The sequence below is a fragment of the Gossypium hirsutum genome, chromosome D01, assembly GCF_007990345.1.
Source record: "Gossypium hirsutum isolate 1008001.06 chromosome D01, Gossypium_hirsutum_v2.1, whole genome shotgun sequence".
Classification (NCBI taxonomy): Eukaryota; Viridiplantae; Streptophyta; class Magnoliopsida; order Malvales; family Malvaceae; genus Gossypium; species Gossypium hirsutum.
In genome coordinates this window covers 6,898,154-6,915,931 of record NC_053437.1, presented here as the reverse complement: position 1 = coordinate 6,915,931, position 17,778 = coordinate 6,898,154, and the positions used below count along the sequence as shown (strand labels likewise).

At 31.7% G+C, this 17,778-nt stretch overlaps 3 protein-coding genes across 6 annotated transcripts; 1 reads left to right on the top strand and 2 right to left on the bottom strand.

Annotated features, from left to right (window-relative positions):
- Window positions 1-85: 85 nt before the first annotated feature.
- Window positions 86-2,283, bottom strand: LOC107952671 (beta-glucuronosyltransferase GlcAT14B). Of its 3 annotated transcripts, XM_041086906.1 has the most exons (5): window positions 2,161-2,264; window positions 1,419-2,055; window positions 1,257-1,332; window positions 1,062-1,177; window positions 86-802 (listed from the first exon to the last, which is right to left on the bottom strand). In XM_041086906.1, the coding sequence occupies exons 2-5, from the start codon at window positions 1,981-1,983 to the stop codon at window positions 303-305; spliced, it is 1,257 nt and encodes a 418-aa protein (XP_040942840.1). In that variant the 5' UTR covers window positions 1,984-2,055; window positions 2,161-2,264; the 3' UTR covers window positions 86-302. The 3 variants fall into 3 exon arrangements, with proteins under 3 accessions (XP_040942840.1, XP_040942841.1, XP_016743339.1); XM_041086907.1 differs by having other exon boundaries at window positions 1,257-1,311; window positions 1,419-2,283; XM_016887850.2 differs by having other exon boundaries at window positions 1,419-2,276.
- Window positions 2,284-4,971: 2,688 nt separating this feature from the next.
- On the top strand, window positions 4,972-8,921 carry LOC107952103 (proton pump-interactor 1). 2 transcript variants are annotated; one of them, XM_016887359.2, is made up of 8 exons: window positions 4,972-5,128; window positions 5,773-6,137; window positions 6,472-6,657; window positions 6,755-6,934; window positions 7,047-7,241; window positions 7,586-7,684; window positions 7,775-8,266; window positions 8,354-8,921. In XM_016887359.2, exons 2-8 carry the CDS (start codon window positions 5,790-5,792, stop codon window positions 8,675-8,677), a joined length of 1,824 nt encoding a protein of 607 aa, XP_016742848.1. In that variant the 5' UTR covers window positions 4,972-5,128; window positions 5,773-5,789; the 3' UTR covers window positions 8,678-8,921. The 2 variants fall into 2 exon arrangements, with proteins under 2 accessions (XP_016742848.1, XP_016742846.1); XM_016887357.2 differs by having other exon boundaries at window positions 4,979-5,128; window positions 5,741-6,137.
- A 51-nt stretch (window positions 8,922-8,972) lies between these two features.
- Window positions 8,973-11,615, bottom strand: LOC107952102 (G-type lectin S-receptor-like serine/threonine-protein kinase At2g19130). Its single transcript, XM_016887356.2, has one exon. The coding sequence runs from the start codon at window positions 11,558-11,560 to the stop codon at window positions 9,176-9,178; it is 2,385 nt and encodes a 794-aa protein (XP_016742845.2). The 5' UTR covers window positions 11,561-11,615; the 3' UTR covers window positions 8,973-9,175.
- Window positions 11,616-17,778: the final 6,163 nt, after the last annotated feature.

Here is a 17,778-nt window from a genome sequence, read left to right as displayed (position 1 = left end):
CTGCCATTAATCATAATGTTAATAGGATCAACTTTGATTCACATGATGTAATTAATAAATTCTAAAGAAGGAAACAGCAATCCAGTTGAAAAATGTAGTCTTAGGATGTATTCAAAACCAGAAGAAATTTTAACATCAAGAGTTTCCCAAGCTTGTGGACAATAAAGAATAGCAATTTTGAGATATATAAGTACATATATTTGTTTCTTTTTTTCTTGGGGGGGGAGGGGGGTTGGGGTGTCAAAATTGAGTACCAAGTTCACAGCTATGTCTTGCCTAATTGAACTTCCTCATCATGAAACTTATCTACATTGATCTTGGCCAAGATAAGCTTTCATAGCTAACCTATCTAAGAGATAACGAAGCCTTCGAGCTCCCGGCCCTGGCTTGATCTTGTTAATGTCCCCAACCTCTGAACATTTCAGTTTACCAGAGCACCAAGCACCTGGTGTGAAGCTCACGTTAACACGGCCAAGCAAATCGGCATCGATCTTATCCAACACAGGATCATCTTGGTTGAACTTGCGAGCGAATGCAGCGTTGCTCATAATCATCTTGCCCAGTTCATTAAGTGAAAGGATATGAGGATGCTGTTTCGGAGGATTGTCCCATTTAATAAAATGCATATCATGATTGACAACAGTCTTGGCAAATTTCGGAACATTGCATACAACCGTCTGAAAGTAACCTTCAGGGGAGGAGATGAAGTTTGTGTAGTACATGAGAAGAGTTCTGGGTAGATTGTCCCATCCCATAATAATGAACTCGATAAATGGACGAGACAAAACTGTCCATGCTGAACCTGCAACGAAAAAACAAGGATGTTTTGAGAACACTTAACCCCCATATTTGTAAATGCCAAAAAAAAAAAATTACAATCACCATGGATGTGGAAACTATGCTTCTAAGTTTCAGTTTCTAACATATGAGATAAACTATTTATCTGCAGGACTGTAACATGCAGTCCATCCATATCTGCTTCACACCACCAAACAAATCTACACATACATATATGCGACTGCTATCCTCATATTCTGTCAGGTGAATGAAAGAATGCTAACCAGTAAATAATTTAAATGCAGTAGGTAATTTTCTTTTCTGTGAAGCCCAAACTACTTCAGTCTTGGTTGACAGATAGAGTCCCGGATCTATAATCAAAGGCATTGCTCTTTTGTCCCTGAAACAATCACAGGCAGAAAATTTCGGAATTCGATATTCACAAAGTTTTTCGGTAGCGAGGGAAAGAAAGATCTTACAGTTTCCAACCAAGCTCGCTTGTGTGTTCGATGAAATTAAGGTCCCGGTTTAACGCTGAAAATGCGTAAAGAAGATCTGCATAATACACAAATTGATCCAAACAGCAGTGTGGTAAAGAATCTAAATGACTGAAATAAAAGTCATATGACATTGAGGCTAACCATCTTGAGTCACAAGAGGATAATCCGATGCACTGAGATTGATAAACCAATCCCAATCTTTATTTCTCTTGAGAAGAATGGCACAAGCATGGAGGGTATTAGCCACCATTGTTGGACCTCTATAAGTAACCATGTTAGCCTTGGTGATCATATAAACATTCCCCATTTTGGAGAACATTGTATTGTTTTTAGTCCTTGAAGCCAATGTCAATCTTTCTTCCGCAGGGGACTCAAGGTCCAAATGAACCACATATTGATTCCTTGGATGATACAATGCATGGAGAACTCTCCAAAGCTTTTCAAGATCACCCTTTGATCCCGATATCAAATAAGCGAATCGGGGTATCGGCGGACCGGACGGTGGCAGCGGGGAACCGGACTCGATCTTGGATTCAACATAGCCTGGCTTTCTTTGACCCATTGGGAAAATGGAGAAGATTGAATTGATATTATGAACTGAAGAAACAAGCCCCATGTTGAGGGAGGAAACGAGGAAAAAGATGCATACAATGGAAGTAATCACAAAAGGAAATATCCATTTCTTCTCCATGATCATTAACATCATTGCCAAATCTTATCACAGGATCCCTCCCAATAAATAATAAATCTTCAAAACAAAACTGTCTTCATCACCCAACTACAGAAAATAGGAAATGAAACCCAAAAAAAAACAAAAACAAATCTTTCATCTCTTTCATTAAAAAAGAAAACCCATTAATATTCTTTTTCCAGAAATACTTACCCTCTACTTTATATTTTGCTTTTCTTCATTCCATTTTCCCAGAATACAAAATTGTAAAACATTATAATGCAAAAATGACAAAAATAAACAATTAGTTAAAGATTTATTAACAAAAATTAAACAATTAGTTAAATATAGCAATTATATCAGCATCTGTTTTATGAAAGAAAAATAATGAACAAGGATTTTTATTTCCAAGTTATTACAATATATGACCAAAAAATTTATTAAATCACAATGGAAATATAAGCAAAACCCGGGTAAATTTGAAAAATATGCTGATTTTAAAAAATATTTAGAGTTTAAGTCGATTTTTTGGATATTTAACATAGTAGGTCGATCTTAACTCAAAAAGTAAACAATTGTTTTTTTTTCTTTTTTGGTAATGAAATAGAAAGGTTAATAATAAGGATCAAGCACTTTCATTACATTCTATAGCTCATCAATCCAAAATTGTTGAATGATTTCTGTCGGAATCTTCTTGAATCTTATTGAACCGTACGGGAACTTTGTATTACACTAGCTAAAGTATGAGTTATAACATTAGCTTCTTTTGGAACCTTCTGTAAAGTCACTTGCCAATCTCTTATACAAATTTCATGTATTCTTATCATTAGATCTCTATTTGATTTGCCATAAGACTTATTTGAGATTACCGTAAGAGTTTGAGCACAATCTATTTTAATAATGATATTATCACATTTCACATCCCAAGTCAAACATCATAAATAGCCTAAAATTCTGTCTGCTTGATAGTGCACCTTCCAATGTTCCTCCCACGACATCTCTTACCAGCACTGCGAAAAGTTAATAACCTTTCAAATATATGGAATACAATCGCAATATGAAAATTTCACCCACAATTAAATTACCAAATATTAGTACTTTAATTTTAAGTTATCAACATTAATTGACTCCATTTAACTCTAATCAAATTAAACCATTGCATGGCTAATTACAAAAAATTCCATTAATGATTCCAATCTATTGAAGGCTTAAATATATATCCAATGAGAATGTGACAAATGTCAAATATGTAACTATTTTAGAATTAAAAATTTCCATATATAAATATGTTAATTTAAATATATATGATTAGTAGCATAACTTTTTTAACCCTACTAGTAAAATTAACAGAAAAGAATAAATAATGTCATTTTTGGTACATGTATTTTTATAAAATGTTTAATATGGTACATAAATTATAAATATGTACTTTATTATGATACTTGTAATTTTATAAATTATCTAATGAGATACATAAACTATCAATATGTGTTTTATTATAGTACTTAGAGCTAACACTGTTAATATTAATAAATTGTTAAACTAGCCAATGAAAATTCGACATATAGAAAATTTTTCTTAATAAAAAAGTCCACATGAATAATATAACATTATGTGAAAAACTAAACTAGAAAACAAATAAATAAATATATAATTAATAAAAATTTAAATATTAGACAATTTTATGAAACTACTAGTGACAAATGTGATATTATCCCAAAAAAAACTTAATCAAATATAATAAATATAAAAAAAATCTCGAATTGAGGGTGGATTTGGATGAGCGATGTGTTTACCTGCAATTAGTGTAAAAATAGTAGTAGTGGTGAGATTAGATACTGTAATGATATTATAGTGTGAGATAAAAGAAAATAAGTTAAAACACTTCAAATCTATCCATTAATTCCAAAAACATAAGGGCAATTTTGTATTTTCATTTCACAAAGCCTCGAGGTTTTTGGATTCATGAAATGAGCTTTGAAGGCAAATCCTAGTAATAAAATAAAATGCTTTTGGATAAGAGGACAAAAGATAAAGACTGAGCTATCATTCACTTTTTTGTTATCCCACTGCTTTGAATTTATTTCATTCTTTTATACTTTTCCTTTTCATGGTTTTTAAAAAATTATATTTTAGCAAATATAATATTTTAAAATTAAATAATTATATGATTTAATTAAGTTAATTTTTTAAGTTAAGAAAATCATGTCCTTAATAATCTTGTGTGCGGTATATTAAATAATATTTTTTTTAAAAATTATACCATATTAAATATTTTTATTTTTAAAATATATTTTCTTAAAAATTTTAAATCATCTTAAAAAATATTAATATATATGCATTATTGTTTTTTTAAAACTCTTTTTTATAACATATAATTTTTTTCATTTTTAAGGGGGTAAAGTGTAAATTTATCATACATAAATTTATAATTTAATGATTTTTAAGGAGGTTACAATTTTTCAGTTACGAAAAAGACCTTACATGCCCCGTAAATAGTAATTAAAATATTTAAACTTGCACTCTTTATTATCATCCCAAAATGAGTTAATGTTGAATGAATTTTTTCTTTTACATTATGAGTCGAAATATAGAATCAAATTATTATAACATAAATAAACTGCAAACTGATTAATTAAACTAAAATCGACTCGCACATTTAGTTGCCATGATGAGTGTGTAACTAAAAAAATCATTGAAAAATCTTAATTTGAATAAATCGTATGATATAAATTCGAATCGTGTTGATGTATATCTCACTCTCAATATTATATAAAAATAAATATCTCGACATGTAATGATTAAAAAGAAAAGGATATCTGAAGTTAATAACTCCAAAAACAGCAAAAACAAACAAAAAAAATCCTTTTATAACTGCCAACTGCGACATGAAAAACGTTAGTCCACTGTTTTTTTAGAACTGAATAAAATAATAATCTTTTTTATCACTAGAAAAAATCTAATATTTTTTTCCTTCAAATTCTCTCCCTTGATGACAAGCATGACTATATAAAGCTAAAACCGGTTGCCTCTTTCTGGTAAAGAAGAAGGGAAATCCAAAGAGAGAGAGGCTGATATATATCTCTTTCTTTCGCCAAAAAGAAAAAGCTCTCTATTTTTTTTGACCCTTTTTTTCTCTTGTAAAAGGGTTTTCTCCTCTCCTAATAATCTCCCTAAAAGGGTAATCATATAATTTTTGGATCATTTCTAATGTTTTTCTTTGTGGGTTTTTGTTTTTCATTTTATCTGTTGAATTTTCTTTTTCATTCACGATTTAAAATTATGGTCTTTTTTTAACTTTTTTTTTTAGTTTCATAATGTTCTGCATGTTTGTTAGTTTTTTTTTTGGTTTGTTTACGGATAGTGGCTTGATCTTATGTTTTATTTTATGTTTTCATTGATTTGATTGGCTTCTTTTTATTTAGTTTTTTTCATCTGGATTTTGTCATCGTATTTTTTGTTTTATTATATTAGATCAAACCATGTATTGTTGTTCAATTTATTTAATTTGATGTTGGTTGTTGCAAGGATATCTCATGTAGAATGTACGAAAATTTTGAATATTTTGTTTGAAATTCTTATGCTTGAGAACTTTCTTTTGATTTGATTAATAAAAAACTAGCTAAAGAAAAGCCTTTGGATAGGTATGCTTTTAATCCAAATGACAAAAAAGCTAGCAAAACAAATTGCTCTGTGGTGATCTTTTTATTTTTAATTTCATAAAGGAAATGTTATTTCATATTTTGGTTATATAATGTGGTATTTCTAAACTCTTGTTTTTGGATTTTGTTAGGCTTATATCATTTTTGTGATTAATGGGTGTAGAGATTGTGGGATCAAACATGGCACAAGTATCTGTTGACAAAGTAGCTGAAGTTGACCAATCATTTTTGCTTGATAAGGAAAATGGGAAACTGGACGAGGATCCAGTTCATAATGAGACCATTCCAGTTGTTCCCCGCTGCGAGGAACCTAGTAAGGGAGACGGGAATAATGCATCCAATGACAATTTCCCGACGGATGCAGTTGACGAGTGGCCTGCAGCTAAGCAGGTCCACTCTTTTCATTTTGTCAGGTATCGCCTTTACGAAGACCCCAAGATCAAAGCCAAAATCGACGAGGCTGATAAAGAGCTACAAAAGTGGAGTAAAACCAGGTTCAAGATCACTGATGAATTAAAAGCTAAGAGGGTGAGTGGAAAGCTATTAATTTTGATTGGATACGTAGAATATGAACAATTCCTTTTCGTACTTTTAGAAGATATTTATGTGCCATATCCTGTTTTGCTTTCAGTTTGTTCCTACAGATTAGATGACATTAATGTTGTGACGAATACTTAAAACTTTGTTTTGAGTGCAATCGGGTGTGCTTATAGTAATAGATTGTATGCAGAGACATTTAACCTGGATGCAATTGATGAATGTTGGAAATTTATGCTCTTGAGCATGTAGTAACCATTATAGATAACGATTCCTTATTGTTGTATTTGCCACATTTTAAAGCATTATCTTTTTGCTACTGCAGTCAGATCGTGCTGAGTTACTTGCTCAAGTGAGAGCCCTGAATGTTGATTTTGAACAATATAAGGAGATTTTAGACGAGAAAAAGAAGGAAATAGAACCACTGCAGCAGGCCTTAGGCAAGCTTCGCACTAATAGCTATACCGGTCGTGGCAGTATGTGTTCATCTGAGGAAGAGCTCAACGATGTTGTATGTTACTCATAACTGCTTTGAGATTTGTCAATTGGTTTTTGCTGCGGTTAATCCTTTGCTTTTAGTCACTTCATGGGAATTGGTGAAACTACAGATCCATAGCTTGCAATATCGCATTCAGCATGAAAGTATCCCATTGGCCGAGGAGAAGCAACTCCTTAAAGAAATCAAACGACTAGAGGGGACCAGGGAAGCGGTTATCACTAATGCAGCAATGAGAGCAAAGATTCAGGATTCGATGGGTCAGAAGGAAGTCATTCAAGATCAGGTTAAAGTAAGAAACTTTTTGTTTTGCACATTTCGAAAATTCCCTACTTCCCTCCTGTATTAATTGAGACCATCAGTGCATTACACTAATAAACTTTCTATATTTTGTTTTATTGTAGCTTATTGGTGTTGATTTGAGTGGAGTAAGGAAGGAGCAGTTTGCAGTCCAGTCCAAGAAAAAACAAATTAAAGATAAATTGACTGCAACCGAAAAGAAACTTGAGTCTTTACAGGAGGAGCTGAAAGCTGTGACCCAGAAGAGGGACAAAGCTTATCAAACCATTCTGGAACTGAGGAAACAACATGATGAGGAAGTATGTCTTTTCTTTGCTTCAAACTTTAAGATTTCGGTTTCATATGCACACATGACCATATTCAAACTTTCATTTATACATGAAGAGCTGCTATCACTACAGATATACATCTTCATATTGATAATCTTCATATAAAGATGGAATCATTTTTAAAAGCTTTTGTGGTCTTATCTTCATGGAAGATTGACATTGTTGGAGTAAAACCATTTGTTGAGTTAAAACTTTTATGTGGTTTTGCCATTATGCTTTTCATTAAATGACACATTATAGTCAACTTTCAAACTTCATTGTCTGAGCTATCGCCAAGAACTCGTTTTAATTACTATTATTTTTCAATATTTCAGAATGCTTACTTCTACCAGAGCCGTTCACTCATAAACAAGGCCAAAATTGTTGCTGCCAAGAAAGATATAAAGGCTCTTGAGGAGCTTGCAAATGTTGAGGTTTGTTGAGACTGCTGATTAATGTTACAGTTAAGAGTATCTCATGTGCTTCATATTTGGTTGGTCTCTTATCTTCTATGCTGCTTTTAGGTTGAGAAGTTTATGGATCTCTGGAATGGTAACAAAGCCTTCAGGGATGATTATGAGAGAAGAATTCTGAAATCCCTGGACACTCGACTATTGAGCAGGGATGGTCGGATAAGGAATCCTGATGAGAAGCCATTAGTTCTACCAGAGGTACCAGTACATACGGGAACTGAAGCACTTTCAAAACCTGGTGCGAGACAACCAAAGGAAGAAGCCAAATCCTCACCCCAACCAGGTACTAAACACCCGAAAAAGGGCCAGAAAGATGCTGAGACCAAAGCAATGGAGTCAAAATCCTCTCCAGAGAATGTTGTAGCTGACAAGATCTCTGGATCTTCAAACGAGGAAGTTGATGCTGCAAAACAGAAAGAAATGAAGAGAGAAGAGGAAATTGCAAAAGCAAAGCAAGCTTTAGAAAGGAAGAAGAAGCAGGCTGAAAAAGCAGCTGCCAAAGCAGCTATAAGAGCTCAAAAGGAAGCCGAAAAGAAGCTCAAGGAAATTATTTGCTTCTTTTCTTGTTTTGCTTCTTCATAAGTGGTGTGGGTTAAAACTGAAATTCTTTTGATGTTTTTTTCCTTTCAGGAGCGTGAGAAGAAAGCAAAGAAGAAAGCAGCAGCATCTACGACTGCTATAAATCCCGAGGAACCAACTGAACCCATGGCTGAGGCTTCAGAATCAGAGAAGGTTGATGCTAGTGCTGAAGCACCTGTTCCTGCTCCTGTTTCAGTGAAGGATAAAGCACAAAAGGGGAATGCTATTCGGTACAGAAATCGAACTAAAGGACCTGAGGTGCTTCCAAGAGCCATCCTGAGACGTAAGAAGTCAACCAACTACTGGACATGGGCTGCACCTGCTGCACTAGTGGTGCTGATACTTCTAGCATTAGGTTACTATTATCTTGTCTGAAGAAGTTAACTTGAATGGAACTGAGAGTTTTGGTTGAACAACATGCTAATAGCTAGGCCCATAGCTGCAAAAGTTCGTTGCATCCATTGAGGATGGACTAAAAAAGTCATAATGTTGCTGGTTGTTCAGTTGCAATGCTTACTGAGGCCAAAACTAAGCAATTCTGGTTTAATTGGTTGTATTTTAAAAATTTTGACTTCCATCAATTTGAGAATGTCATGAGAATCCTTCATGCATTTCAATATTTGAGATTAATCCTAAATTAATATGATTCCAATAGATAGAATGCCAGGTGTTCAATGGGATTATTGTTCTGGTCTACTATTTTCCTAGAAAGTAGCAATTACTCAACAAGTATGATACATTATTATACAAAGAAAGATGCATCTCAAAGGAAAGCTAAAATCTTAACGGCTGCTCTAATGGTGGTTATTGATACTTGAAGATATTAAGTACGACTAAAACATTGCTTCTCATTTGTCAAATTGGAAAAGCTCTTTAAAAGTTTATGATGGTTTGAATAAACCAGGGAATTGGTGGCATATTGATCTCTTGGACTCCCTCAAGGATCTGAACAACATGCCCCATGGATGGCCTATTTTGTTCTTCATCTTGAATGCACCAACATGCTACTCTACAAGCTCTGATGACTTCTTCCGCATTTGCATTCCCCTGCAACTTGGGATCCAACAGACTTAGCACATCCCCTCCATTGCTTACGCATATCGCAGCACGAGCTGGGAAGTAATTGTCTGTCTCATCACCTTTTATCTCCCAGTTTCTTCTTCCTGATATAATCTCCAATAGCAACATCCCATAGCTAAAAACATCAGATTTTGGAGTGATGGGATCACCTGAAATCATTTCGGGTGCAAGGTACCCTCTGGTTCCTTTCATCGTGGTCAAAACACGACTGAAATCCCTACCGAACAGCTTTGCTAGGCCGAAGTCTGAAAGCAAAGGATTATAATCTGCATCAAGAAGAATGTTCTCAGGCTTGATGTCACAGTGTATGATGCATACTCTGCACTTCTCATGGAGATAAGCTAATCCTCGAGCTACTCCCAGTGCAATATGATGTCTTGTTTTCCAGTCTAGGATCTTTGAATCCTTATAAAACAGGTGACTGTCTAAAGAACCATTTGGCATGTATTCGTATACGAGAAACCTCTTCGTCCCCTTCCAACAAAACCCGAGAAGGTGAACTAGATTAACATGATGGATTGTCCCTATGGTGCTCACTTCAGCGCGGAACTGCTTGTCTTCATGGTCTTGGCCTTTGAGACTCTTTACTGCTATGACAGCCGAATTCGGAAGCATTCCTTTATAAACAGAACCAAAGCCTCCTTCACCTAATTTTTCGGAAAAATTCTTTGTTGCACTCTTTAAATCACCAAACTTGAAGAGAACCAGAGCATCATCAGTTGGTTTGGTACCAGAGAAATTTGCCATCCTGCATGTTGAAACTAGTGTCACGGACTTGGAATGCGCAACCCATGACATTAGTACCAAGATAGGAATCAAAATCACAATTGCTGCAGCTGCACAAATAGTGAGCCGCTCAATTCTTAACTTCTTTTTAACTTTCGAAGCTGCCAACTCCGTCATGGGAAGCCGGAGATATAAATCTCTTCCAATATGGTCACCAAAAGTGAGGTATTGGATGTTCAGCAAATCTTCTCGCCATATGGAGCAGTTACCATAATATCCAATGGTGTATGCAATACAAGAGCAGTCTCTTAAGCAAGCCGATTTACACTCTCTCAAGCTCTTATTATTTGTCAACACTTCATTTGGTGGCAGCCTTATGTTTTCAATCTCTTGGAAGTCATGTTTCACATCTTTATTGCACTTCAACAAAGATTTTCTATGACAACCATTTGTATAATTGCCTGTTTTCCATTCTCCAGGAATTTTAGGTTCAAAACCAGGCAAGCATTTGCATTTAGGACCACCAAACTGATTACAAGCTCCATTTGCTCCACAGAAAGCATAGATTTCACATGTTTCCTTCGGCTTTTCCCAAATAGTTTCCCATTCCTGAGAACCATCTTTCCATATGAGTTGCTGCACTTTACCTGTTACATCCATCAGAAATCTTACAAGAACCGAGGAGGTGGTGACCGAGTAAAAATAGTAATTTTCTTCCTTATTTGAGACATATCCCATGGTGATATAGTTGGTAGTCACTGTCTCAGTACTAAAAGAGGAAACTCTCTGTAGCCAATACCCACAAGTCCAGTGCCTAATCCCATTCTTCAGTATATGATACCACCCGGTTCCATTGGTGTCTAGCCCTAGGGAAAACAATCCAGGCGAAGGATCATTTGGACTGCTCCAAGAAACATAGATTAGCTCTTTCTTGCTCACCTTGCTTCTTCCAAGCTTTGCCCCAGGCAACCATGTATCAGTAGGATGATCAAAGCTTTCCCATGCTGTGACTGAAGGACTTGAACCATTTCTCAAAACAAGATTCCCACTATCCTCAAGAACTGCAACAGTGGAATTCATGGTGTTCGATGGTGATGGCTCAGCTGACCAAACTGGGATTTCAGATTGGTTGTAAAGGACAAGGCTACCCTTTTCAGAGAGCTCAAGTTTTGAAACAGAATGATCAAGGAGTGGCTCATCTCTATTAGCCACCCACACCACAGTCTTAACCTTGAGGTTCTTGTACAAGATACCTACATAGTAGCCTGTAGAGTTACCTGGCTTAAAGAAACCAAGTTCAAACCTTCCATTTCTTGAGCTTATAGTTTGGTTACCAGAGAGTGACTGGCCTGGATATAAGGTATCCATTTCGATGGAGACATAAGTTTCAAATGACGAAAAGCTAAAAACCAGAACATAGAGAGGAAGCAAAAGCCTTGTTCTGTTTCCCATGGGAGAAAAATGGAGAAATTTTAGTATGTCTTTATTATTTATTTGGTATACTGTTATATTTATTTCTCAAAGGAAACACTTGAAATCGATATATTATAATGTTATAATTAATGGTTAAAATATGCCATTAATCTCTGGGTAAATTTTGAGATTTAATTTTTTCTTAAAAGTTTTAAAAGTTTAGTTTTTTTTTTACTTCTTTTTTTTTTTAATTTAGGGTCTATTTGGATAACACAAATTGATCGAATAAAGATATAATTACTAAAGTGGTAATTACACTCTTTTGTAATTACAAAGAATGATAATTCACTAGACGTGTTTGGCTTCGTAATTCTCAATCTCATGTTTGATAGTATAAATTGTAATTACACAATTTATCTTTTTTTAAATATTAATTACTATAAAAAATATTAGTATAATAAAAATAATCTCTATAAAAAAATTAAAATCAAATCATCATATGTATTATGTTAGTCTAAAAAAATAGTTGATAATACACTTACTAATAAAAATAACAAGAAAAATAAATCATATGCAATTTTATGTAATTATTCTAGTACATGCTTGTTCGATTATTCCCTCTTTAATATTTAACATATACTCCTTATCATAATTTGTCGGTTCTTAATTGAATTTGTCATCATCTGAATTCGAATCTGTATCATTATAATTATCAAAATCTCATTTTTCCATGTACTCTTCGAAATATGAATTTTATCAATTCCACCTATGATTGAAGTTACGAAATATGTAACATGCTAGTACGATTCAACTTTTTTTTATGATATACTAAGGTGATGTTAATATGAAAAATATTTTTTAAAGCAACACCATATTTTGAAGCCTTAAATGTCTCAATTATAAAGTTCGTGAGCTATCTATGGTTGTGTTTGATATCATTCTCCGAAATAATATCATACCCCTATGATATGGTGCAAGAGAACCTTTTGTATTTTCATAATTAGCATCAATCTTATAATATTTGAGTTCACGGTCCAAATAGTAATAACTTTAATTATAAAAACTTATATAAACTTAATTTGGAGAAAAACTTATGTTAAATTATATCTCTTTTTATAATACATAAATTAAGTAAAAAATAATATAAAATTTATAATATATAACCTTTATAAATAATGCTTTAAAATTGTCCAATAACTTTTATAACTCTTATTATAAACAATATAATTTTTTCTATAATTTTTAAAAATATTTTTCTTATAAATAAGTTATGATAATAATAAAAAAAGCTATAATATTCTTTTATGAATAGTATGAATACATTAATAAGTTATGTCCATATTTCTTGACCACAATTTTTTTAGAAATAAATATATAACACTTTTATAATATTTAAACATTTTTATAATATTTTTTTGATTTTTTAGCATTTAAATAATATTTTTTATAATTTTATAAAATTCACAAATTATTTTTATAATATATTTTTAATATTTATAATATAAGAAATTTTTTGTCATCATCATCTCAAACACTTATACATGTTCATGCTTATACAATGATTTTATAACTTGTATACAAATATTTTTTAATAGTGCACTTGAGTGTAATTATCTATATAATTACTTTAATTTTCACTCTCTCTTAAAAATTGAAAATTGTAATTGGAATATTCTAATTACACCCAACTCGATTGGACTCACTAATTACAATAATTATCCAAACTTATCATCATTATGTAATTATACTCCGATCCAATTAATTTACTAAATTTGTTGGTTGATTAGTTAATAAAATTATATTTATTTTAATGGCTTGATTTTTTAGTTCAATTTTCATGTACAAAAATAGTTTAAATAATAATTAAAAAAAAAAGAAGAAGAAGAAGAAGCAATTCTTCTTTTGTTGATTTTTTCAAAGATGAAAAGTGGAATTTAAGATTGGGTTTGGGTGGCCATGATAATTTTTTTATTTATTTTATAAGTATGGTAAAAGTTTTTTTTTTGATAAAAAGTATGATAAAAGTTTTTTTTTTGATAAAAAGTATGATAAAAGTTTCTAATTAAACGTGTGGGGCATATTTTGAATGTCTTTTCTTTTTAATTATTATTCAATGTTGATAATGAAAGCAGTCAACATATATATTTTTTAATTTTTAGTGTTGAATTGCTTCCGTCTTGACGGGGGTTTTTGTTTTTTTGTTTTTTTCGTAAATACATGTTTGTTAATTTATTTTACTGAAAATAATTTAAAAAAATACTTTTTTTTAAATGATAATTTTAATATTTTAATAATTTTATTCAAAATGTTTTTAGGTATTTTTTTCTGAAATTATCTTTTGAAAGTTGTTTTAAGTAATGTGAACTTTAATTTTTATGCTTTAAAAAGTTAAAATTAATTTTATTCGTGATTTAGTTTATGAAGCATATTCATTTTTCCAATTTCACATCTAATATTTTTAGAATTAGGTTACCATCTTTTCAAAAAAAAAAACCTAAAGTGGATGAGATCATTTGTCACAGGTCTCGTTTTTTACTAATTGACTTTGAATTATTTCAAATAAATAGGAATAAAATGGTAGTTTTCAGATAAAAAAAATTTAAATAGTCGAGAAATTAAGTTTTTTATTTAATTTTTTTCTTTTTTTGTGAAAATTTGCTAAATTTTTGTCAATTATATGTTAAATTATTTGAATATAACCTAATCAACATACAAAGTTGATAAACTATACTTAAAATACTAATAGTGTTAAAGTTGGAAGGTTCTGATTATATCTGTTTTTTTTATACAATGCCTAAAATTACCCATAACTCATCCCTATTCCATAAAGAGGAGGATAATGCGTTTCAACGCACTCAAACTCACGTCATACTACGTTAACAACAATATCTATATCAATCAATCGACAATCTTTTTTACTATTACAATATTAAAAGGATAGTTGAAAATATTTGAATCGGTATTATCTAATTACCAAACAAAAATAAGAATCATTATTCCAGACACTCGAAATTTTTTTAATTTTTTAATATAAAATCACGTGACTTTTTTCTTTGATTGATGGACCACATTGGGGGTAGATTAGACAACTTCAGAATTTCTAATTTCATAAAAAGAAAAGTATAAATTAAAAAAATCAAGAGTTTGTTTGAAAAGTTCAAATTTAATTTGTTTTATTTGGGACAAGTTTAAGTCAATTTCATTGCATTTATCAATGTTTTATACGCGTAAACTTAATCATAAATATGGACTTGATGGAAAATATATTATAAATAGTGAATAAGAAAAAAATTCAAAACCCTTTAGTCATTAAGTAAAATTATGGTTTTTATATGGTAAAACTGCCCTAGCAATCTCTGTATTACCAATACGTAAAGGTGTCCATGAGTCAGGTTAAGTCCTCTCAAAATTTTAATTCTTAGGACCAGACTTGATCCAAAATATGGGTTTAAATTTTTGCTTAATCCCGATCCAGATTATAAATGTTAAATCTGAAGCTAGACCGACCCGATCCATATTAAAATTTATAGTATCGATACTTGCTATAATGTATTGATACCTTGTGTGATAGCCCGAAATAGGGCCTAATCGGAATAGCAGTTTTGTAACCACAAATCTGAAGTGAAATAGTTTAATTTTATAAATTTTTATTAATTACCGATTGATTGAAATATTGTGTAAAAATATGGATAGGAAATTTTAATGATTTAGTGCCTAATTGAATTTTTAGGACTAAATTGAGAAAAATGCAAAGTGTGTCTAATTAGTGATTAAAGGACTTAATTGAATTATTGCATGAAATTGGAAGTGTTTATGTGGCAAGTAACCATAAATTAGTGTTATGGCCACATAAGGGTAATTTTAGAAAAATATCTAAGTGGGTCAAGGGCATTTTTATCAAAATTGAATAAAAGACAAAATAAGATGAAAACAAGTGTTCATCTTCTTCAAATTAGACCCTTGCTGCCAAAAATTTCATGTCATCATAGCTAGGGTTCTTGATTTTTCTAAGCTCAATTGTAAGTGATTTCCTACCCCGTTTTTAATTATTTTCGTATTTTTATGCTTATTGAAGCTTGAATTTCATGTTTCTACCATTTATTTTAAATGAAATTAAAGTTTAAAAAATTTACTCATTCATGATATAGTTGTAATTTGATGAGTGATGATAGATAATGAATGATTGAAGTGCTAATTACGAGTTTTACTAGATGAATTTCGATAAAAATGTTGAAAAAGGACTAAATTGTGAAAGATAGTAAAGTGTGCCAAAAGTTGTGATTTTGTGAAATTGAGGGCTGTTATGAGCATGAAATATGATTTAGTGAGGTTTAAAATTTATGAAATTTAGTGAATTTTATTTTTACGAGCTTTGGGGCGAAAGTGTAATTTTTGAAAAGTTATGGGAAAAAATGTAGTTTGTCAAAATTTTGTGTATGAATTGTATTTGAATGGAATGTTGATAAAATATATTAAATTGTGTTAATATAGATCAAGAAAGAAGGAATAGTGAAAGTGATCGGGGAAAAGAGAAGGTTATCGACTAATTTATGAAAATAGTCGTTTTGCATTCGAGGTAAGTTACCTGTAAATAATAGCAATATATATTTATAAATTGTGAATTATATTTGATATGTGAATTAATATTGAATGTGGAAGGAAAATTGTTCATGAATTATTCAAGTGATAAAGTGTTTAAAATAAAGTGTTAAGTATAAATTCTCGGTTGAACTTAGGAATAGAAGTGGATACAAGTGACATGTCACTAGAGACCAGTGTTACAGTGTTACAGTGAATCTCGGGTGCTGGGTGATCTAGCATGGGTTGCAAATACCTGACAGCTTGTATGAGCGGGCCCGTGGACATTTCCAGTGTTATTGATCAGTGGTAGCTTCGGCTACATTTCAGTGGTAGCTTTGACTACATATCAGTGTGGCACTTATGTGCTAATTCTTTACGTATCCGTGTATATTCCGAGTGTTCAACGGGATTAATAATGAGTTAAAGTGAATATGAAATGAGGTGTGTATGCAGGTACATTTGAAAGAATGAGCATATGTGATAAAAGGTTAAGTGTGTAAATGTATATGCAAGTGAATTTGGTAAGATTGTGCATATATAAGTGATTGAAATTGCTAAGAAATGTATTGATTAGTTATATGTTAAAAAATGTTAATTATTAAATGAGTGCTTATTATTTACATGTAACTTACTAAGCTATTAGTAGCTTACTCCTTTCTTCCTTTCCTTTGTTTTATAGTGTTTTGAGCTTACTCGAATTGGGGATTGTCGGAGCTTCGCATCACACTATCAACAGACATCTCGGTATTATGTAACAACCCGAATTTGTGGCTAGTTAGAATAGTGGTTTCGGGACCACAAATTTAACGAGAAAAAAATTTATTTTCATTATATTTTTATGGTCTACGATTTCACAAAATGATTTCGTGAAAATTTTGTTCGAAAATTTTGACGTTTGGGCACTCAATTTAGTCAAAAAGACTAAATTGTAAAAAGTGAAAAAATTGAGTTCTATATGTTAGAGGTGTCCAATTGTTATGAAATTTTAAATTGGAGGTCTTTATATGGTAATTAGACCATCGGTTAAGTTGGTGGACAAAAATGGGTATTGTTAGGCATGTTTCCAAAGTTTTTTATTAAAGGTATTTTGGTCATGTAGTTATTAAAATGAATTAAAAACAAAACTAAAAGCCAATTTTTGTCCATCTTCAACCCCTAGGCCGAAAATTGCATAGAGAAACCATGGTTATGGTTTTTCAAGCTTCCAAGCTCGATTGTAAGTCCGTTCTATCCCCGTTTTTAATGATTTTTACGTTTTTGAAATCCTCTTAACAAGATTTACCCATTTTTACCATTGTTTTGAACTAGGGTTTGTGTTTAAAAATTTACCCATGAATGATATGCATGTATTTTGATATTTTATGGAAGAATATGAATGTTTGGAGTGTGATAAACGATTTGTACTAAGTAATTTTCGATGAAAATGCCTAAAAGGATTAATTTATAAAAGTTATAAAATATGTCACAAGTGTGTGAATAAGTGAGTATTGTGGGCTGCTATAGTTATGAAAATGGTTCAACTAGGCCCAAAATGTAAGGAAACTGAATAAAAATTATTTTACGAGCCTAGGGGTAAAATTGTAATTTTATGAAACTTTAAGGGCAAAAACGTAATTTTTCCAAAGTATGATTTTTGGATTGGAATGAATAGTGTGAAGGTTATATAAGTTAAATAT